Genomic DNA, 23,460 nt, shown 5'->3' with positions numbered 1-23,460 from the left:
TTGGGAAGTACTGGTGGCTAATAAAGCCATCCAATCAGGGAGCCAAGCCAAGGATCATCACTAGTAGTCTGGGCAACAGGGGACAGACTTCTTCTCCCACCCCACTCAGGAGGAAAACAATGGGAATGCCCTCTACAGTATCATCTCATAGCCAGCATCTCTGTCTATTGGTTGTGAGATGGCACAGAAGTGGAAGCAATTTGTGACTGTGAACAAACATTTTAAAAGGTAAAGGGTAAGTCAGCCAGCGGAGCCTTTATGTCCCTTCCTGAAAAACTCACTATTTACATTAAATAACATTGAACCTCATGAAAGTTTGGCATAGCTGGATTCTCACCTCAACACAGGTATTTATTCTAACCAAGGGGAAAAAACCTCAATTCTTGTGTTACAGTGCCATCTAGGAGGAAGGGGGTGGAATTACACACAAGATCATGAGATGTGGCCGCTTAATTTCAAGTTATTGTGAAAGAAGTTGGGTTGAGCATTTCATCTGAAAGGCACAAAGGGATAGGGATTTTTTTGTCCTGATTTGACTTTTCAAGCAAACAGTGCGGAAGTTTTTGCACAGCGTCGCATGGGGACTAACGATCAGGTGAAAGGCCATGAAACATGTTTGCATGCAGATAGTCCCAGCTTCCATCCTCAGCATCTCCTGTAAGAAGAATCCCTAATAACAAGTGCTGGGGATGCCCTGAGTCTGCCAGTCAGCGCACACAATGCATAAATGATCTGACTCAGTAGCTTTTTATGTCCATGCGCTTTACAGGTAGGGCCATAGAGCAGTGGTAGAGCACACGTCATCCATCCAAAAGGTCTCAGATTCTGTTCCCAGTTAAAAGGAGCTCTGCTGCCATTCAAATGTAACAGTGTGGCTGGAGTCACACAAACATGTGAAGCTGCCATATACAGACTGAGACAACTGGTCTATCAAAGACAGAATATTCCGCTCTGACAGGCAGCAGCTCTCCAGGGTTTTTGACATCATGTTACTGATGATCCTGGAAGAGGAGTTGCTGGGGGCTGATGCAAAGTAGACACTGCCATTGAGCCAAGGCCCCTCCTGGTTATAAGGAGGTTCATCCACATACTACATGTGAGAAAAGGCAGACACATTCAGCCGGGCTCCATTAGTATAAATGAACCTCAGAGGCCAGTGTCATCTCAAAAAAGGTTTTTATTAGCATGATTAAAAACATGTGCTGAAGACTGACAGATAAAATAATGTCATTAAACATGGAAGAAAAGTCCATTCTGACCACCCAGTTTTGTTGTATATAGTATGGACTTCTTTATTGCCAGCATGGTCTTCTGATGAACTTAAAAATAATAATAATAAAAAACCCAGCTGAATTGTTATCCATTGGTGCAGTACTCTGGGTGTTGCTGGATCATGAGTCCTACTGTCATTAGGTATAAAAAATATCTTTTGATTTATTGTTGGATTGCAGGTACATTGTAGGGGAGTGGGTTAAGAAATCAACAATGGAATAGTTCTGCCTTTTTTTAAAAAAAGTCTTTTTCTTTTACATACTACAAAGAAATTAGTATTTTGACCTTTTAGACGTCATACATGATGTTGATTTAGAATGACAACCACTAAAAGAAAAAAAAAACTCATTCCTTCCTTCCTTCTTGCAATTAATTAAAAAAAAGAGAGAGAGAGAGAGAATCAAAAACGCTTCATTCACAGGCTGCTTCTTGGGTTTGACCAGGGGGATGCATTCACACGGGCTTGAGGACAAAGACGGCATCATCCAAGACATAGAAGTCATTGTACATGTCCCCTTCACACAAGTAGGGCAGTCTAGTGAAAGCCTCAATGGCAAAACCGGCTTTTCGGAAAACCTCCGGCAGGCTGCTCACTTGTTCCTCCCAGGTCTGTCCTTTGATTTCCAACACTTCAGAAGGCTTGTCCCATTTGCCACCTACTGAGAAAGCACAGAGAGTTGTTTTTAATTAAGCTGAGGATTGCAAAAATGTATCCTTAAAAAAAAGAAAAGAAAAGATTAAAAAGCGTAGCAAAAGCAGAGGAAGTGAGAGCCTGAACTGGTGATCTGCAGAGTCCCCAAATCACAAAAACTTAAGCAAGCTGCTCTTGAACACATATGAAGCTGCCTCCTACTGAATCAGACCCTTGGTCCATCAAAGTCAGTATTGACTACTCAGACTGGCAGCGGCTCTCCAGGGTTTCAAGCGGAGGTTTTCCACACCTACTTGTTTGGACCCTTTTTAGTTGGAGATGCCGGGGATTGAACCTGGGACCTTCTGCTTACCAAACAGATGCTCTACCACTGAGCCACCCCCCCCCCCAATATATAGAACATATGAAGCTGCCTTCTACTGAATCAGACCCTCGGTCCATCGAAGTCAGTATTGTCTACTCAGACTGGCAGCGGCTCTCCAGGGTCTCAAGCTGAGGTTTTTCATGCCTACTTGCCTGGACCCTTTTGAGTTGGAGATGCCGGGGATTGAATTGAACCTAGGACCTTCTGCTTACCAAGCAGATGCTCTACCACTGAGCCACCGTCTCTCCCACACATGAAGCTGCTTTTCTATTGGGTCAGACCGCTGGTGTGTCAGCCCTGGTGTATCCCCAATGCTGTTTTAACAGCTACATGTGCCTCCTCAACCAGCCGGTGCAGAGTTTCAAGCTGGGTTGCCATCATTGTGCTGATGACATCCAGCTATATCTATGGATGGACAGACAGACACTGCCTCAGATAATTTGGCTAACGGGTTGGAGGCCATGGCTGGATGGTTGAAGCAGAGTTGGCTGAGACTGAATCCATCCAAGACAGTGTGCTGCTAACACTGACATCCACTGTTAAGAGAGCCTCAGTATGTCTCTGGATGCCTTCATGTCAACAGGGGCCCAGATTGCAAGTGTTACCAGACTGGTGTTCTTTCAGCTACTCCAGGTCAGGCAACTGGCCCCCTTCTTGTCTCCCCCTGATCTGGCCACGGTAATCCATACAACTGTCACCTCTAAGCTAGACTACTGTAATTTGCTCTGCACAGGGCTACCCTTGAGACTGACCCAAAAGTTGCAACTGGTCCAGAATGCAGCAGCCCAGATTCTCACCAGAATCTTATTAACAGCACATATCCAACCAGTGCTGTGAAAGCTGCACTTGGCTCCAGACTGAATACCAGATCAGGTTCAAGGTTCTGGTATTAACTTTTAGGCCCTAAATGGTCCAGGATCGACGTATCTTCGGGACTGCCTCTCCTGGTATACTCACCAAAGAGCACTGCGCCCGGCAAAGAAAAATCTACTGGTGGTCCCTGGCCTAAAAAAATACCTAGCTGTCCTCAACTAGAGCCGAGGCCTTTTCAGCCCTGGCTCCGATCTGGTGGAATTCTCTGCCTAGTGACATCTGTGGCCTGCAGGACTTCATAGTTTCATGGGGCACGTAAAACAGAGATGTTCCAACAGGCTTATGGCTGAGGATGGCACTCTTCTTTAGTTTGGCCCTCCTTTCCCTCCCCCCACTTTGGGGTTAGGATAAATTTGGCTTATTCGAGGCTCCATCTGGAATGGATACTGCATTTGTTTTACTGCTTTTAACTTGTTTTAAATGTAATTGACCGTATCTTTTAAATGTCGTATACTGTCCTGAGCCTCAAATATGGGGGGGAAGGGAGGCTTAAAAATTGAATTTACAAATGAATGAATGAATATAGGGTTGCCAAGTCCAATTCAAGAAATATCTGGGGACTTTGGGGGTGGAGCCAGGAGACTTTGGGGGTGGAGCCAGGAGATATTAGGGGTGGAGCCAAGATCAAGGCTGTGACAAGCATCATGGAACTCCAAAGGGAGTTCTGGCCATCACATTTAAAGGGACGGCACACCTTTTCAATTCCTTCCTTCCATAGGAAATAATGAAGGATAGGGGCACCTTCTTTTGGGGCTCATAGAATTGGACCCCATGATCCAATCTTTTTGAAACTTGGGGGGTATTTTGGGGAGAGGCACTAGATGCTATACTGAAAATTTGGTGCCTCTACCTCAAAAAACAGCCCCCCCCCCAGCCCCAGATATCCACGGATCAATTCTCCATGATTTTCTATGGGAATAAATCTCCATAGGGAATAACAGAGTTCCCAGCAGCCATTTCCCTCCCCCGCTTTCTGACAACCCTGAAGCGGGGGGAGGGCCTCCAAACCGGGAGATCCCCTGCCCCCACCTGGGGATTGGCAACCCTAGAATATATAAATGCTAAGTGCTCTGCCTAATGTATACCGTCCCTGAACACCATGGAGGGTGGGGCGACATGAAGATCTAATTAAAAGCAAACTGGACTGGTCCCCCATTTTAATTTTCAGGGCAAAGTATGCAGGAATTTCACCAGAGAGATTGAAAAGCCCAGAGAATCATGGCCATACAGGTAGCTTTCGTTTTTTTGTTGGAGACTGAAGGCTGGGCATCGCTCTAGTCTTTTCCTCCTTCCCCAGTCTTTAAGAGGCAGTTTCGCAGTGAGGTTTTCAGAACAAGAAATCCAAAGAGATTTAAATTATTTGGACCCCCAAGTCAGATCTCTGGCTGTCGGTGCCCCTGATTTTGAAAGCTGGGAGCAAGGAGCATGCCTATGCAAGTTTCAATACTGTACAGGAGACAGTCTTTCAAAAGAAACAAAATGCGGCATTCAGCTTTCCTGAAGCAGAGCTCACTTCATCAGATTCATGATGTATTTTGTTGACAGAGATGTATATAGCCCAGGGGTGGCCAACGGTAGTTCTCCAGATGTTTTTTGCCTACAACTCCCATCGGCCCCAGCCATTGGCCGTGCTGGCTGGGGCTGATGGGAGTTGTAGGCAAAAAAAACATCTGGAGAGCTACTGTTGGCCACCCTTGAAGCTACAAACACCGAACAGGTGTAGAAGAGAGTAAAATCATCCATAGAGCAAGTATGGATACCCTGTTTCCCTGAAAATAAGACCTACCCAAAAAATAAGCCCTAGCGGGATTTCTATGCATTTGTTAAATATAAGCCCTACCCCGATAATAAGACCTAGTGATGGGCATGGCTATGCAGCGGATCTGCATAGCCACGCCATGCATTTCAGCGCAGAGTGATAAGGAAGACTGAAATGGAATTCCGGGTCTGGAGAGTTATGACAATGTTCCAGAAGATGACTTAACTGTATTTGAATACATGTAGATTGTTGTATCATACTTAATAAAAAAATAAGACATCCCCTGAAAATAAGCCCTAGTGTGTCTTCTTGAGAAAAAACAAATATAAGACAGTGTCTTATTTTCGGGGAAACATGGTACTCCCACTTTTTGATGAACTAATAAAACAGAGGGATAGCATACCTACATCTGTAAGGAGGGACAATCACTCTTTTGCAGTGAGCTAAACATCCTCAGGGAGCCCCATGGTAAAGCTGCAGTACTGCAGTTCGAACTCTCTGCTCATGACCTGAGTTCAATCCCGGTGGAAGCTGGGTTCAGGTAGCCGGCTCAAGGTTGACTCACCCTTCCATCCTTCCGAGGTCGGTAAAATGAGTACCTAGCTTGCTGGGGGGAGGGGGAAATGTAGATGTCTGGGGAAGGCAATGGCAAACCACCCCGTAAAAAGTCCGCCATGAAAATGTCATGATGCAACATCACCCCAGAGTCGGAAACGAGTGGTGCTTGCACTGGGGACAACCTTTGCCTTTTTAAAACATCCTCCGTCCCTATTGAGTCTGCATCAAATCTGTAAACAAATTCCAACTTGGCACCTTCACGCTGGAATCTCCCTCTGAAACTCTTTCGCTGAAGCACTGCTGCTTTTGAGCCTGTTACTGAATTAACATTGTATGAAAGTCACCGAGAATATCTGTGCTTGACGTTCTAAGTTGATCCATGGATTGAGTTGCCAAGAAGACACCCTTGGCTGATCCAAGAGGACACAAAGGGAAAAGCAAGTATTCACCTGAAGCTCCTGAAGGTCTGTATGCCAGTTCTTGACTAGGAAGCAGTTTTCCTCCCTATCCAAATTATCTGGTGATCCTGAGATATATCTAGTTTCTGTTAGCTTGGGCCATCTTTTTAAAATACCCATTTTCTCTCCCTTGTAGTAGGATAATCTGCTGCTTTCAGAACTGCATATTTACCTAACGCTAAAAAATTAAGCATGTTTGTTTACTCGGCAAGTATAACATACAAGAACACCTGTGCTGTATCAAACCATTGGGATCTCTAGTTCATCCTGCTTCACAGAGGGGCCAAACAAGTACCCCTTGAAATAAGGCCACAAAAGCCCATGTCTACACAATTGATTCCCCCAGCAACTAGTCTTGAGATACATTCTCTCTGAACATGGAGGTTCTATTGAGCCAGCATGGCTACATACAAACACACATATATTATAGCATGCCAACTGTGACAGAAACTAAAAGCTTCCTAGGGTTCCAGAGTGCTACTTACAGCGTCTGGGATCATGGATACCTGGGGCCTAAATTAAAATAACCCATTCAATTCCATTCCACGCTTGGATCATTCTGCCAGATTGAAACCTTTTTGTACAAAGGACAATCTACCCATTTGTAAAGGAAGTTAGAGCCATAATCAGATGCTTGGTGGGGGCGGGAGCATATCGTATAAGTCTCTGAGTGGTAGTAATACTCTCTGACATCCGTGATGGGGTTTTGCATGAGATTCACTAGATCAGCTCATCACTCTTAGAGAGGAAGCTGGCTTGAGTCCAGTTTCACTGACCATAAATATGTGGACATCTGAGACTTTCCTTTACCTTCAGAGGGAAAGTAAGGTAGGAATTAAGGACGCCTTGAACATCTTGTTACTACAAGGAACTCTGCACATGCTCTAAGGAACCTGCTGCAGCATAGGTAAAGTGTGTTTAGCTTAGTTAGTTCAACTCTATTGCTTTTCATTTGAATATCTCTGTGGTGTTGCTGTGTGCCTTCCCAGTATTTTCATCATGCCCTTTTCCCACCCCTTTTAGAATCCAACCACTCTTTCTCTTTTCTCCCTTTCTCTTTTATAATAAACCTTTTTTTTTTCTTTTTTACTAAAGAGGTGTTTTCTTCTTCAATTAATACAATCTGTTTCTCTGGAATATTTATCTGATCTCTTTTCTGTGTGCTAGAATGCACATGTGCTAGATAGTTTGTTATATTTTCTAAAGTTTCTACCCTCTCGCTTTGTTATTGTTCTAGCACTGCACTAGAAGGGTACCTTTTCAGAGGGTCAGTCTAGATGTTCTCAGCAGGTCCCTGAGCGGTGGCAGCTAGTTACCAGCATGCTTTTAAGGGAACTGTTGGTCTAAGAGTTTCCCAGCAAGAAAAGGCACCATTTCACACCCCAAGGCTATATTTATAAGTTTCCCATATTGGGTAACCCTGAGAAGAGTCACCACCAGCAGCTTCCTGGTTCAGTTCTGCTTACAGACACATCCTTTTCTTCTACTTGCTGAAACAGAAGCTCTTTTTGAAGTAACCTTGTGAACGAAATGGCAACATGCAAACAACCAGCTTTCACTCTGGCAATGAAGTTCACCTGGATATTATACCACGCTGGTAAGGATCTCTGCTTCTGAGTAATGCCTTTCTGTTGTCATTTCTATACATAATAAGCCTTTTTTAAAAAAATAAATAAATAAAAGGAAAAGAACCGTCATCTGGTGAGTCTTACAAAGGAAGTCCAGGGAAATGGCAGATCTGAGTCAAGACACATGATCAGGGTCAAGAGCAGAAATGATGAGAAACAAAACAGCCATTCCCTTTCTTGTGCTGCTTGACCCACCTCATAGAGCTCTTGCAGCAAGGAGAAAAAGGAAGAAGGGAGAATGATGCTGGGGGAGAAAAGCAGGAATAAATATCTAAGTAAGCAAACCTGCCGGGACTTTGAAAACAGTTAGCTTTCAAGTACTTCTTGGAAGTCCTTCTTCACCCAAAGGGTGATTAACATGTGGAATTCACTGCCACAGGAGGTGGTGGCAGCTACAAGCACAGGCAGCTTCAGGAGAGGATTGGATAAGCATATGGAGCAGCGGTCCATCAGTGGCTATTAGCCACACTATATATACATGTGTGTGTGTATACACACATGTATTGGCCACTGTGTGACACAGAGTGTTGGACTGGATGGGTCATTGGCCTGATCCAACGTGGCTTATCTTATGTTCTTATGTAGTTAATAAAACGCAAGGACAGTTTCTGAAAGAGAGACTGAAAATTCTGAAAGAAAACATCGCTACCCGTTTGTCAGTCGAGAGGCACAGAGAGTCAACCCGGCTGCCTTGGCTGGACCAAGACAATACCAGAGCAGATCCAGAATATGCTAGCACGCTCCATGACATCCTTGGAAGGCACCTGAGGCAGCCTCTGAGACTCAAGGCTCACCTTGTCAAAACCTTCCCTGAAGGAGGCTTATGGGATTGTGGAGAAGGCTCCCCCCCCCCTCCTCCAAACAGGCAGGCTTCAAATGCAGAGCACAAAAGCGATGTGGGACCCCTTCCACACATGATTTGGCATCCAATGCCTAAGCTATCCTGAGGGCTATCTGATCGCAGCGCTCTTATAACTACAGTGTAGGGAGAAAATGCAGTTTTATAGATTTCCTTGCGGCTAATGTTTATCAGACCTTCCTCCTCCTAGCCACTAAACGTGTGAAAGAACCGTGACATTTTCATCTAAATGTTAACAAATATTTCTCAGTTTGAGCAATTTGGGGGAAAGTATTTATCATAAGACATCTTTTGGTTGGGTGTATCTATTTGGAGGCTTCAAGAAAAGGAAAGAGAGAAGAAAATAATGGAAATGGCTTGTTTCTTTAAGTTTTCTTTCCCATTTAGGGCCAAGCTAAATATGATGGTGTCCTTTGGGCTGCTACAGCTGCCAATTTAAATTCATTTAAATTCATTTTTAAAAATGCTGCAAGCCTGCAGCAAGGTGAGCTTTTGTTCTGTCCCCTGCCCCACATCTTAGTAAGTACGGAAATGGCTGTACAACCCCCCCCCCAGCTGTTTTGTCACCTCCAAAGACATTCAGGAGGGCTTTAAAATGGTGGTGAGGTCCTTGTGACCACAAGGATGCCTTTGCATCTAGCTGGGTTCCTGATATGCTTTATGGCACATGGAGTAGTACCCAGTTTGGTGTAGACAGCCAGTTTGGTGTAGTGGTTAAGTGTGTGGACTCTTATCTGGGAGAAGCGGGTTTGATTCCCCACTCCTCCACTTGCACCTGCTAGCATGGCCTTGGGTCAGCCATAGCTCTGGCAGAGGTTGTCCTTGAAAGGGCAGCTGCAGTGAGAGCCCTCTCCAGCCCCACCCACCTCACAGGGTGTCAGTTGTGGGGGAGGAAGGGAAAGGAGATTGTAGGCCACTCTGAGATTCTGTCCTTGAAAGGGCAGCTGCTGTGAGAGCCCTCTCAGCCCCACCCACCTCACAGGGTGTCTGTTGTGGGGGAGGAAGGGAAAGGAGATTGTAGGCCGCTCTGAGACTCTGTCCTTGAAAGGGCAGCTGCTGTGAGAGCCCTCTCAGCCCCACCCACCTCACAGGGTGTCTGTTGTGGGGGAGGAAGGGACAGGAGATTGTAGGCCGCTCTGAGACTCTGTCCTTGAAAGGGCAGCTGCTGTGAGAGCCCTCTCAGCCCCACCCACCTCACAGGGTGTCTGTTGTGGGGGAGGAAGGGAAAGGAGATTGTAGGCCGCTCTGAGACTCTGTCCTTGAAAGGGCAGCTGCTGTGAGAGCCCTCTCAGCCCCACCCACCTCACAGGGTGTCTGTTGTGGGGGAGGAAGGGACAGGAGATTGTAGGCCGCTCTGAGACTCTGTCCTTGAAAGGGCAGCTGCTGTGAGAGCCCTCTCAGCCCCACCCACCTCACAGGGTGTCTGTTGTGGGGGAGGAAGGGAAAGGAGATTGTAGGCCGCTCTGAGACTCTGTCCTTGAAAGGGCAGCTGCTGTGAGAGCCCTCTCAGCCCCACCCACCTCACAGGGTGTCTGTTGTGGGGGAGGAAGGGACAGGAGATTGTAGGCTGCTCTGAGACTCTGTCCTTGAAAGGGCAGCTGCTGTGAGAGCCCTCTCAGCCCCACCCACCTCACAGGGTGTCTGTTGTGGGGGAGGAAGGTAAAGGAGATTGTGAGCCGCTCTGAGACTCTTCAGAGTGGAGGGCGGGATATAAATCCAATATCTTCTTCATCTTCTTCTTTCCCTAGCAATCCAACCCAAAACACCACAGTTTCTCTCCCACTATAGGAACATTTAGAAAGGAAACTCGGAAGCCTATATCTTTGTACAAGCTTGAGTCTGCACTGAAAAAAGAAAAAAATCAGGAAGTCTACCCATGAAAAGCTGAATCCCAAGCCTTGGCTAGATCATGGAAATTTATGGAGGGAGGGAGGGAGGGAGGGAGGGAGGGAGGAAGGAAGGAAGGAAGGAAGGAAGGAAGGAAGGAAGGAAGGAAGGAAGGAAGGAAGGAAGGAAGGAAGGAAGGAAGGAAGGAAGGAAGGAAGGAAGGAAGGAAGGAAGGAAGGAAGGAAGGAAGGAAGGTTGGTTTTCAGGACTCTGAATTTTATGCACAATACCAACCCTACATGCTTGCCCAGAGTAAGCAAAAGGGCAGTTCAAGAGAAGGGCTGTTTCCGTGGATTGGTGTCTTCCCCACCACCAGTTCCCACTTCCCACAGCCCTCCTGCTTTCTGGCTTTGGCTGATGTGTTTCAATTCTGCCTCTCCTACCAAGGTACACTCATTTTCTCTTAACAGGAGCTGCTGCGGTGGGTATACCTTGCACAGTCAAAGTAACTCAGCCTCGATCCCTGGAAGCTGATGCTGCCTCAAGCAACGTTACGATATCATGCGCTTTTTCCACTGAAGGGTGTCGTAGCCTCTCCCCTACAGTCCACTGGTTCCGGTACCTGCCCCACGCCCATGAAGATCTGTGCATGCCAAAATGCACGCAGAGTGCGAAGTTCCAAGCCGCCAGCACAGTGCCTGAAAAGCAGGCTTCCATTAGGATCAGCAATGTCAACGTAGAGGACAGTGCCATTTACTTCTGTGGGGTTGCATTTGCCAATTCAGCCGACCCTCTCTCCAAGCAGACCGGGGAAGGAACAGCATTAACGATAAGAGGTTGGTGGCTATTTTGGAGCCTGGCGCTCATCACCCTCCTCAACCCCTTATGATAAGAATTTGCTCATCCGCCCTCCCAGGCTTGCCTCTCCTTGGCGGTTCTTTGTGCCCCCTCACACCACCACCATCCACAATGGCACAAAAACCATAGCTGCTTGACTAGCCCAGACTAGCTTGAGCTTATCAAAGCTTGGAAGTGAAGCGGGGGGGGGGGCATGGTCAGCACTTGGGTGGGAGACCACCAAGGAACACCAGGGGAGGCAATGGCCTCTGCTCATCACTTACCTTGAAAATCCCATAAGGGGTCACCCTAAGTAAGTATAACTCCATGGCACTTAAGGGTCACTGGTCCAAACTGACTGACTACGTGGCTTTTCAACAGGTACAGCTTTTCCCAGAGCCTCTACTAGAAGTGCCAGGGACTCAACCAGAGACATTCGGAACACGAATGTGTGCCTTTCCTCATGATGGTGTTCTGAGGTGTGGCAGCAGAGCACCTACCACAGACAGGTCCCCTCTCTCCTGCTGCACATAGGAAGTTGCCTTATTAAGGGGCAGTCCAGACAGCTCTGTACTGTCCCACCCAACCTCTGGTGCCCCTTAGCTGGAGATACCAGGGATTGCACCGGAGACCTTCTGCTCACAAAGCAGGTATCTTGCACTGAGCTACAACCGCGCCCCCCCGGGTACCTCTTGGTCCCCTCCGAAACAATTGCGATTCATGGATCCAGCCTCAACTAACGCCATCTTCTTGCCTCTGGTCTTCCCTAATGTCACACCTCCACGCTCTTACTTCTACCCAGAACTGTTACCCAAATCATGGTTGCGTGTTGACACCTCAGATGAAAGTACCCATCTAGCCTGGAGTAGCTACTAGCTCTTGAATTTCATCTAACCTTTTTTTTTAAAAAGCCATCTAAGCCAGGGATGGTCTTAAGGTAGAAAACTGCACAGCCTAGAGCAGGGTCCCCAACCTTTTTGAACCTGCCAGCACCTCAGGAATTAGGAAACAGGGCAGTGAGCACAACCACAAAAAATGGCTGCCACAGGAGGCGGAGCCAGCCACACAGTGTCAGAGAATAAGGCCATGCATAACTCTAACAGCAGCTCTTCAACATTCCAGGCAGAAGCTGTGCTTAACAGGATACCTTTTGAAATAAACGCACGTAGTGATGCAGTGAAGATCCTTGTGCTGGGCAGCTGCTGAAGCAGCCTTTTAATATCATTAGGGTTTGTAGAATCTTTCGGGCTGAAGTGCCGTGTTCTACTGGAGAAAGTTTTCCTTCCAGACGTTTCGTTCTCAGCTGCGGAGAACATCCTCAGTGGCGTTGCAGCCGGAGCAGGCCTTCTTGGCTGCTGTGCATTGAGTGGGGCCAGGGCTGCTGGAGAGCTGCTATTTCTAGGCTGGAGGGGGTGTGATGAAAGGGCAGTTGGTTTGTGGATGTGCCCATTGTTTGGTGGGGCTTCCTGGAAGGGTAGTGATATCCTTATCCTTATTGCTACCCTTATCACTACCCTTCCAGGAAGCCCCACCAAACAATGGGCACATCCACAAACCAATTGCCCTTTCATCACACCCCCTCCAGCCTAGAAATAGCAGCTCTCCAGCAGCCCTGGCCCCACTCAATGCACAGCAGCCAAGAAGGTCAGAGCGCCTGCTCCGGCTGCAACGCCACTGAGGATGTTCTCCGCAGCTGAGAACGAAACGTCTGGAAGGAAAACTTTCTCCAGTAGAACACGGCACTTCAGCCCGAAAGATTCTACAAACCCTAATGATGTTACCAGCTGTGAAAAACCTGAAATCTTTGATAGCCTTTTAATACTCCTTGCAGCCAATCAGATCTCCAGTAGGCAATCAGAAGCCCTGCTGACCAAAGACCCGCCTGGTCCTGCCCACTTTCTAAAAACTCTAGGCCGGCTCCATGAAAGGTGTCAGGGCCCAGAATCATCAGGCAGGACTGTGGGCTACCTAACATCATGGGGGTGTATTGTGCCTGACCTTCCACTCACTCTTGCCCAGTTCTCTCCATCACCAGCACCTGATCCCAAGTGGATTTCTGCCCAAGTGATCCCCAGAAGTGTTTTCAGTGGCCAAAGGAGGTCTCTCCTCTACTCTTCTCCAGCAGAGATTCAAGTCAGATACAACCAATCATTTGCATTGTTCCAACAATATACAATTAAAAACAAATAATTCCCCCCCCCTTTCTCCATGCCGAAAATAAAGGAAGCAAGAAACACAGCGCAGGAGTCTACATTATGGTGGCTGTTTTGTTGCTACTGTTCATCTACATCGCTGCCTTATTTGCAAGTTTTAAAGTCTTCTCCAAGGTAGGTCAATGATTTATCTTTGATATGTGATTTCTCTTCCATTTGCAGTTCTCTAAACTGTCAAATGCTTTCCAGAGAGAAGACTGAAAACCAGTTTCAGACTGAGGCGGGTTTTGTTTTTGTGTTGGGGGGTTTTTTCCACTAAGGTTTGTCGGTTTTTAAAAAATTAAATTGAGATGGAATTTTGAAAACCGCAGTCTAATTACTTCTGCAAATGCTGCTTTTCTGTTCCGAGCTGTACTAAATGGGATGGGGCAGATCCACCCACTTCACACCACATCTTCCCAACCCCATAAGGCAGGGGTGGCCAACGGTAGCTCTCCAGTCGTCTTTTGACTACAACTCCCATCAGCCCCAGCCAGCACGGCCAATTTAGTACAGCTCGGAACAGAAAAACAGCATTTGCAGAAGTAATTAGACTGTGGTTTTCAAAATTCCATCTCAATTTAATCTTTTTAAAAACCGGCAAACCTTAGTGTACAAAGAAAACCCAACACAAAAACAAAACCCGCCTCAGTCTGAAACTGGTTTTCAATCTTCTCTCTGGAAAGCCACCCCTGCCATAGAGAGTAGTGATGAATAACAAAGGATGTGCAGTTGGGAGATGACATCGCGCACTGAGGACCCAATTCAGGCCCTGGGAGACCTGAGTCCGAAGGCCACAGAGGCTGGCTTCACGCTGCTGGGCCCACCCAAATTCTCAGCCTGGCCTACCTGCAGGGAGCTGCCCACTCGGTGCTGGAAAGTGATCCTTGCCACGCTGGTTGCTTGCCGCCTTCTGTGTGCTGCTGCTGCCTTCCCGCCCCTCCCCGCCCCCCCGGCCTCCCAACAGTGTCCCTTGTTTCTTCTCCCAGCCCTCCTCTGCCCACCCGGCTTCTTGCTCTGGCGGACTTCACTGGGAGGTGACTGACTGGCCCCTCCCTCAGAGCCAGCTAACTTAGTGGACCCAAATGGTCCCGCCAGTCTGTGGCTCAGCAGTCAAGCTGCCGGGAGTGCCTTCACCTCCCCCTGTCCCTGGCTTGCCGCCCTGCACCCTCGGGCATTGGCACTGCCATGGGCCCCCACCATCAGTAACCCTTCCAGTCACCCTCTCTTGCGGGGTGCTTTGCCATGAGGAGAGTGCCACCTCTCCAACTTGGCATGCCTTGGAGCTGGGCTCTCCGCCTCAGGAGCCACTCGGCAACTTTGGGTGCCCCCCCTCCTCCACTTGCACCTGCTAGCATGGCCTTGGGTCAGCCATAGCTCTGGCAGAGGTTGTCCTTGAAAGGGCAGCTGCTGTGAGAGCCCTCTCAGCCCCACCCACCTCACAGGGTGTCTGTTGTGGGGGAGGAAGGTAAAGGAGATTGTGAGCCGCTCTGAGACTCTTCGGAGTGGAGGGCGGGATATAAATCCAATATCTTCTTCTTCTTCTTCTCCGGAAGGATGCTGGCGTGTGAGGGGGTGTGGTGTGGGGCAGCTTTTGTGGGGGGTTGGAAGGACCAAAGCACCCACTCTTTCATTGCCTGTGATGGGGGTGGGGGGGCAAAGGATTTCAATAGAGCAAGTGGTGCAGCCGCTGAGGCAGATCACTTGGTGCGTGTGGGAGGGGGAAGGAGGCTTGCGGGTTAGCCTTTTCACCAAGTAATGAATCTCCTGGGGTGATCTAAATGCCCCTCCCCCCCACATGGCTGATGTCATGGAATGTGCCTGCTTTCTCCACCAAACTACAGCCCCAACATAGCTACAGGCCTGTCTTCTCCTTTCTCTTCTACCCCCAGATGCCCTTAAGGAGAGCCAGTTTGGTGTAGTGGTTAAGTATGCGGACTCTTATCTGGGAGAACCTGGTTTGATTCCGCACTCTTCCACTTGCACCTGCTGGCATGGTCTTGGGTCAGCCATAGCTCTGGCAGAGGTTGTCCTTGAAAGGGCAGCTACTGTGAGAGCCCTCTCCAGCCCCACCCACCTCACAGGGTGTCTGTTGTGGGGGAGGAAGGGAAAGGAGATTGTGAGCCGCTCTGAGATTCTTCAGAGTGGAGGGTGGGATATAAATCCAATATCTTCTTCATCTTCTTCTTTCTAGTTAAGCTCAAATCCCAGAATTGAATGGGAGGTATCTGAGGAAAGGTCCTGTTAATAACTTCATTTTAAGAACTACCAATGGACCTTGCCATAGCGAGGGATGTGATCCTAAAAGCCAGGTCTCTGCACATCAAGAAAGACTCCCTCAAGCACCTTCTGCTCTGCAAAGCCCAAGCGCTATGCATTCTAAACCATCTGGTGGGTTCTATCATACCAGCGTTTCCACCCAATTCCCTTTCCTCACTGCCACACCGTGGCCTGGTTCAGATGTCACATTTGCAGTACTCTGAGGACAGAACAGGCTTTTCCAAGTTTCCTGTAACCACAGCTTGCTGCGTCGCACAAGCCAATTAGGTCAGCCAGAATTACTGCCAGCCTCCAAACCAAGGCACAAAATGGTTTAAAGTGTGAACGGTAACCTTAGGTTGCCTGCTATGCATGACAGCTGAGGCCATGGCTCTGTGGCAAAGCAACTAAAATTTTGTGGACTGAAGGCCAAGTCTCATGGAAGGCCCTTGAGGTGGCAGGAGGTCCTTCTCCGCTTGAGATGAGGGAAAGCTGCTGCCCATCTAAGCAGGCTGTACTGAGTGAACTGGAGCAATGGGCTGAAGATATGCAGCAGCTGCACACGTCGGTAGATGGCGACTCTCATACCTTCTGACCTTTTGTAAAGACAAAGTGCCTCGTCGAGTCACAACCGACTCATGGCAACTCGATGAAGTTCCACCTCTTGGGGGTTTTCAAGGCAAGAGATGAGCAGAGGGCATCTGTCATTCGCCTTCCCCTACAACTAGCAACCCTGGTCTTCCCTGCCGGTCTCCCATCCAAGTACCGATCTTGCTTAGCTTCCAAATTCTGACAGGATCGAGACAGCCAATAATGCTAAATTCACCTTCAGAAGCTACCAATCCTTCACTTTCTCAGATCCCACACTTCCTTTCAGCTGGGGTGCCCCTTTGTTTATTGTGGAGGTGGCCGCCCACTAGATAACGACACGTCCTATGGCAATTAGGCACTCTTTCAGCTCCTTGAAAGACTCTGGTTTTACTTATTTATTAAAACAGTTGCATCCCACCTTTCCTTGAGGTTCAGCGCGGCTTATAATTGTGCATACATGGAAGCCCTTGGCAGCCAAGGATTCTGTGCTCTGCAAGGATCTGTAAACCCAAGACTGCCTCTTCAGCAGGCAAAAAGGAGCACAAGTGGGGAAAGGTATAGGATCCAAGCTTAGGTTATCTTTCTTTTTTTGCAGCCCAAAGCCAAGGAAGCAAAGAGAAGAGGCCACAACACTGGGGTGAGTGCCGCTTATTTATTTCAAAGGCACAGAGGGCCAGCTGAATTGTACTTCTTTAAAACAAAAGAGAATGTCTTGTATGTATTTAAGGCCACAGAGCTTGGTCCTGTAAAATCAAGCATTCACTTGGTTGCCTATGGCAAGCAAAAGCTACCTATGGTAAGTAAAAACCAACCACAGCAGCAAGGCAAACTCTTGCAGCCACAGGACCCCCCACACCGCTTCTTCCAGCTGGAGGAAGGGAGTGGTGCAAAATGGCTCCTGCCTCTCTTTTTTTTTTAAAGGAAAAAGACAGAGACCACAAAGAGATGTGGTCTACACCAAAAAGGAGTGCCCTAGCCAAGGTGGGCTGTGGCTGCTGAGCCAGCCTTCTTTCTCTCTCGCTTGAAGACTGAAAGAAAGCCATTACGGAGAGCCAGTGTCCATCCCCAGGCCAGGGGGGTCCCGCTGGGGAGACTGCCATTACGTCACCCTGCGGGAAGTGGCAAGATGACAGGCACAAATCATCACTATGACTCTCACTGACTTCCAGGTGGCCCTGGAGAATAGGACAGTTGGTTTCACCAGGACAAAGGGGGGGGGAGAGGAGGGGACAGTGCCCCACACAGACAGTGCAAGGAAGAGATCTGGGGAAAACTTGAGGCCCTCACTGTGCTCAGCGACTGAATGAAAAGCTACTAAGCTCTTCTCCTTCTGCGGTCTCATTTGGAGTCCTGTGTGCAGTTCTGGTCGCCGCACCTCAAAAAGGATATTATAGCATTGGAGAAAGTCCAGAGAAGGGCAACTAGAATGATTAAAGGGCTGGAGCACTTTCCCTATGAAGAAAGGTTGAAACGCTTGGGACTCTTTAGCTTGGAGAAACGTCGACTGAGGGGTGACATGATAGAGGTTTACAAGATAATGCATGGGATGGAGAAAGTAGAGAAAGAAGTACTTTTCTCCCTTTCTCACAATATAAGAACTCGTGGGCATTCGATGAAATTGCTGAGCAGACAGGTTAAAACGGATAAAAGGAAGTACTTCTTCACCCAAAGGGTGATTAACATGTGGAATTCACTGCCACAGGAGGTGGTGGCGGCCACAAGTATAGCCACCTTCAAGAAGGGTTTAGATAAAAATATGGAGCACAGGTCCATCAGTGGCTATTAGCCACAGTGTATGTGTGTATATAAAATTTTTTGCCACTGTGTGACACAGAGTGTTGGACTTGATGGGCCATTGGCCTGATCCAACATGGCTTCTCTTATGTTCTTATGTTCTCCTTCTGGAGCATCGTGTGACCCAGGCACAGACTCCAATGCCCCTCCACACAATGTTATTAGTAGGCAAAGAGAGAGAGAGAGGCGTCCAGCAGAACTGTAAGCCCATCCCCTTAAAAACAGGTTATCATCCTTTGCAATCTTTACAAAAGCAAAGCTGGGTGTCAGATCTCAATGCAGCTACTTCTTAAGTCTGGGGTAAAAGTTGCGATAGCTTTTGGGGGAGGGAAGGAGCTCCAGTTTGTTAAAAGTACAGAATGCACACTGGCTACACACTGAAGTCCTTGCTGTACACAGTGCTGTGAGAATTTGGAGGAACGCAGATCCAAGCTGAGCAGGCCCCATGTCTCAAGATCAGGATTGCAGGGGTGACCCTGGCCACACAGATTGCAACCATACTGCAAAGTGTGAGCACAAGAACCCAAGCCAAGGGGGGTCGCTCTCCACATCGCCCCTATAGAGCTGAAAGTGCTGAACAGAGAGCCTATAAAGTTGTGGCCAGCTGCTCTCCGCAGATCCTATACCGACAGCTTTTCACATCAACGACGCCACAAGTGAATGTAGCTTCAGTTCCAACACATTTGCCAAAACATCTTTTAAAATAAGGTTCCCATCAAGGAGAGTGGGCGATCGATTTCTCGAGCCATTGCACAGGAACTGCGCAAAAAGAAAGACAAGTTGAACGGCCGGCCTGTAAGTAGCCAGGGAAATCTGGAATTTTTTTTAGCATGCTGGGAATGGGGGGGAGAGGGAGTGTAAGCCAGGGGCAGGGGTATCCGAACTACAGCCTAAAGTCTGCCACAAGACATAGACTCTTTTGATTAGGGACACAAAAAATGTATGGGGGAAGAAGACTAAAGCTGCTTGAGAAGAGGGGTTGGAGCCATGCTTTGTCATATTCCTGCACCATGTCAAAAAATGCTGGTTTCACGGACACACCCTTACTGTGGCTAGGTGTCTCCCTGCGGCTTAATGGGAACCTGCCCATCCAGAGGCAAACCAGCCTCTGAATCTCAGAGGTAGGAGGCAGCATCAGAGGGAGGCCTCGGCCTCTAAGCCCTGTTCACTGGTCCTCCCAAGACAACTGGCCAGTCACTGCGTGAAACAGTATGCTGCACCAGTCGGATCACTGGTCTCATCCAACAGGGCTCTTGTTGTGTAGCTGGGGAAATATCCAACAGTGTTGCTGAGTATAAACCAGAGTGCCTCAATCCACACATCACGCAGAACTAGAGTTAAGCCTAACCACACTTCAGCCAACTGCAAACCACAGTTACTGAATCTGGTTTAAGAAGAAGAAGACATTGGATTTATATTCCGCCCTCCACTCAAAAGTCTCAGAGCGGCTCACAATCTCCTTTATCTCCCTCCCTGACAACAGACACCCTGTGAGGTGGGTGGGGCTGAGAGGGCTCTCACAGCAGCTGCCCTTTCAAGGACAGAGTCTCAGAGCGGCCTACAATCTCTTTTACCTTCCTCCCCCACAACAGACACCCTGTGAGGTGGGTGGGGCTGAGAGGGCTCTCACAGCAGCTGCCCTTTCAAGGACAGAGTCTCAGAGCGGCCTACAATCTCTTTTACCTTCCTCCCCCACAACAGACACCCTGTGAGGTGGGTGGGGCTGAGAGGGCTCTCACAGCAGCTGCCCTTTCAAGGACAGAGTCTCAGAGTGGCCTACAATCTCCTTTCCCTTCCTCCCCCACAACAGACACCCTGTGAGGTGGGTGGGGCTGGAGAGGGCTCTCACAGCAGCTGCCCTTTCAAGGACAGAGTCTCAGAGCGGCCTACAATCTCCTTTACCTTCCTCCCCCATAACAGACACCCTGTGAGGTGGGTGGGGCTGAGAGGGCTCTCACAGCAGCTGCCCTTTCAAGGACAGAGTCTCAGAGCGGCCTACAATCTCTTTTACCTTCCTCCCCCACAACAGACACCCTGTGAGGTGGGTGGGGCTGAGAGGGCTCTCACAGCAGCTGCCCTTTCAAGGACAGAGTCTCAGAGCGGCCTACAATCTCTTTTACCTTCCTCCCCCACAACAGACACCCTGTGAGGTGGGTGGGGCTGAGAGGGCTCTCACAGCAGCTGCCCTTTCAAGGACAGAGTCTCAGAGTGGCCTACAATCTCCTTTCCCTTCCTCCCCCACAGCAGACACCCTGTGAGGTGGGTGGAGCTGGAGAGGGCTCTCACAGCAGCTGCCCTTTCAAGGACAGAGTCTCAGAGCGGCCTACAATCTCCTTTACCTTCCTCCCCCACAACAGACACCCTGTGAGGTGGGTGGGGCCGGAGAGGGCTCTCACAGCAGCTGCCCTTTCAAGGACAACCTCTGCCAGAGCTATGGCTGACCCAAGGCCATTCCAGCAGGTGCAAGTGGAGGAGTGGAGAATCAAACCTGGTCCTCCCAGATAAGAGTCCACACACTTAACCGCTACACCAAACTTAACGAGCCTTAATTCATGTCCTGGCCCCTATTTGGAAAACCACTCTAATCGCAGTGTGCATAAATGAAGCCGCTGTTCTACATTAGATCTGAACTGAACCCCAATGTCACTGGCCCTGTTCTGCTGGGACTTTCAGCTTGCTCTGGCTTCAAGTATTACAAGAGGGCATCAGTCAGCACTGGCCTGCACCCTACATGTAGTCCAGCCCTGCAAGCCCCGCCTCCTTGTCGGTATCATTCCATTGGTCTTCAGTCTGTTAACAGGACTTAATAGTATTCTAAAATGCCAAGAAGCCCGGTCTCCATCTCACTGCAGTTCATGTGCCCCCTTGTGATTCTGGTCCTTCCTGCATGCAAGCAAGTGATAATGTTTCAGCTCTTTTTGTTTTCTTCCCCAGCGACAGCGCTTGGAAAAGGAAACCATCTACCAAAACAACTGAACAGTCACAGTACATGTGCTGAGGCCTCCTGGAACAGAATGTACTTCCAAACACAGCTGTAGTGTTTAAACAATTGCTATGATCTTTGAATAAAGAAATAAATCAATCTTATTTGGGGTATCAACCAAGCTGTAGACGACCAGCCTTAGTACCAAGGGCCTCTTCCACATTATGCCTGAGAAAGCACTAGAGTGAAAATAGAGTGAAATGTTTGGGAAAAATGTACACATTGTACAGTTGTGTATGTCAGAGAGAGACGTGATGGTTAGGTGGGTTCTCAGTGGCAGACCTGACTTTCTTGTTCCATTGTGTCTGGGGAGGGACGGTGGCTCAATGGTAGAGCATCTGCTTGGGAAGCAGAAGGTCCCAGGTTCAATCCCTGGCATCTCCAAAAAAGGGTCCAGGCAAAAAGGTGTGAAAAACCTCAGCTTGAGACCCTGGAGAGCCGCTGCCAGTCTGAGAAGACAATACTGACTTGGATGGACCCAGGGTCTGATTCAGTAGAAGGCAGCCTCATATGTTCATATGTCTAAGGGGAGGGACGGTGGCTCAGTGGTAGAGCATATGCTTGGTAAGCAGAAGGTCCCAGGTTCAATCCCTGGCATCTCCAAAAAAGGATCCAGGCAAAAAGGTGTGAAAAACCTCAGCTTGAGACCCCGGAGAGCCGCTGCCAGTCTGAGAAGACAATACTGACTTTGATGGACCAAGGGTCTGGTTCAGTATAAGGCAACTTCATATGTTCATATATGTTCATATGAAACAGCATTTAGAGTTTGTAGAGGCAATTCTGCCCTGACCTGGATGGCCCAAGCTAGCCTGATCTCATCAGATCTCAGGAGCTAAGAAATGTTGACCCTGGTTAATACTTTGAGGGGAGACCACCAAGGAAGACTGGAGCTGCTATGCAAAGGCCTCTGTTCCTCCCTCGCTTGAAAACCTACAGGACTGCCGTAAGTCAGCTGCAGCTTGAGAGCACTTTCCGCCACCAGAATCAATTCTAAACTACCTTCAGGCATTTTCCTCCACCCTTTGGCTTCCCCATCTTCCAGTCTCTGCTTTTATGTTCTGAACAACTGCTGTCTCTCTACACACAGCCCACCTCATACACAGAGAGCTGCATTATTAACTATGCTGGTCAACGTGGAGTAAAAACTGCAATTTACACATTGAGGAAAGTGGTGGTGGGGAAATCCTGACTCGTTCCTCATAATTTGTGTTGCCAGAAAGTTGGGTTACGTTTCACTTTGTGGTTTCCAAGCCACAGCCTGGACTTAAAAGATGTGGGAAAGTGATGACAAAAAGAGAAAAGGAGAACAGGTGCAGGAAGTCTTACAAGTTGCAAACCCAACTGGGCAGGGGAGGGGGGGACTGAAGCCTGTAATTGTACCGCAAGAAACAAGTAATACAACCAGGAATGCATCTGGCTTTTACAATGTATGATGTGCAAACCGTTCAGTGCTTTCAAAACAGGTCAAAAGTATTATATTTTGTCATTGTGGTATTTTTCAGAACTCCTGGGCCTTATGACTTTTCTACAAACTTAGTAAAAACTGCATATAGCTTATCGTATTTTTCGCACCATAAGGCGCTCCGGTCCATAGGACGCACCTTCCTCCTGGGGGGCGATCCGCTGCCTCTGCCTCCGATCCCGGCGCTTCCCCCGCTCCTGCCTGCCTGGCTCCAGCTTCTTCCAGGAAGCGCTGGGATCGCTCCACGCTGCCCCCACCGCAAACCCAGCACTTCGCGAGCGCCGGCTGCGGAGAGGGCAGCGTGCTTCCTCCGTGCCTGTCTGCCTGGCTCCAGCTCTGACACTTACAGCAAGCGCCAGGTTCGCTCCCTCTGCCCTCCGATGCCAGCGCTTGCTTTAAACATCAGAGCTGGAGCCAGGCAGACAGGCACGGAGGAAGCACGCTGCCCCCTCCACAGCCGGCGCTCGCGAAGCGCTGGGTTTGCAGAGGGGGCGGGTGCTTCCTCCAGGCCTGTCTGCCTGGCTCCAGCTCTGATGCTTAAAGCAAGCGCTGGGATCGGAAGCCAGAAGGTGCGATCCTGGCGCTTGCTGTAAGCGTCAGAGCTGGAGCCAGGCAGACAGGCACGGAGGAAGCACGCTGCCTTCTCCGCAGCCGGCGCTCGCGAAGCGCTGGGTTTGCAGTGGGGGCAGCATGGAGCGATCTCAGCGCTTGCTGGAAGAAGCTGGAGCCAGGCAGGCAGGCGCGGGGGAAGCACCGGGATCAGAGGCGGAGGCAACGGATCCACCCCCCCCCCCCGAGGGAGGTACCTTCGCTCCATAAGATGCACACACTTTCCCCCCCCCACTTTTTTTTTGGGGGGGGGAGTGCGTCTTACGGTCCGAAAAATCTCTTTCTGTAAGATACTGTCCAGGGAATCTCCAGACTTATTGGGAAGCAATCAAAGAGAAGGGATCACTTTCTTTTAAAGAGACACCTCACAGCTGATCACTGATGTCTCAGAGCGATGGTGTGAGGCTGCCAAAATAGCTGGAGTAGCTCCCATCAACTTGCAAGAAACCCCATGAGAGGCCAGAAGAGACACGACACAAAACT

General features: G+C 48.9%; 2 protein-coding genes across 3 annotated transcripts in view; one reads left to right on the top strand and one right to left on the bottom strand.

The window, feature by feature from the left end:
• Positions 1 to 1,159: 1,159 nt before the first annotated feature.
• METTL9 (methyltransferase 9, His-X-His N1(pi)-histidine) overlaps positions 1,160 to 23,460 on the bottom strand; it is a 43,993-nt gene continuing 21,692 nt past the window's right edge. The window contains exon 5 of one of the 2 annotated variants that reach the window (XM_060260834.1): positions 1,160 to 1,931. In XM_060260834.1, coding sequence (XP_060116817.1) covers positions 1,726 to 1,931 — 206 coding nt within the window. In that variant the 3' untranslated portion in view covers positions 1,160 to 1,725. The remainder of the gene's footprint in view (positions 1,932 to 23,460) is intronic. The other variant, XM_060260835.1, reaches the window with a different exon arrangement.
• Positions 7,407 to 21,010, top strand: IGSF6 (immunoglobulin superfamily member 6). Its single transcript, XM_060260748.1, has 6 exons — positions 7,407 to 7,533; positions 10,721 to 11,086; positions 13,311 to 13,414; positions 16,725 to 16,766; positions 18,632 to 18,718; positions 20,858 to 21,010. The coding sequence occupies exons 1-6, from the start codon at positions 7,467 to 7,469 to the stop codon at positions 20,897 to 20,899; spliced, it is 708 nt and encodes a 235-aa protein (XP_060116731.1). The 5' UTR covers positions 7,407 to 7,466; the 3' UTR covers positions 20,900 to 21,010.

The sequence above is a fragment of the Heteronotia binoei genome, chromosome 20 (genome assembly GCF_032191835.1).
Source record: "Heteronotia binoei isolate CCM8104 ecotype False Entrance Well chromosome 20, APGP_CSIRO_Hbin_v1, whole genome shotgun sequence".
NCBI lineage: Eukaryota > Metazoa > Chordata > Lepidosauria > Squamata > Gekkonidae > Heteronotia > Heteronotia binoei.
Note: the sequence above shows the minus strand (reverse complement) of the source record. Positions and strands in the feature narration are given on the sequence as shown.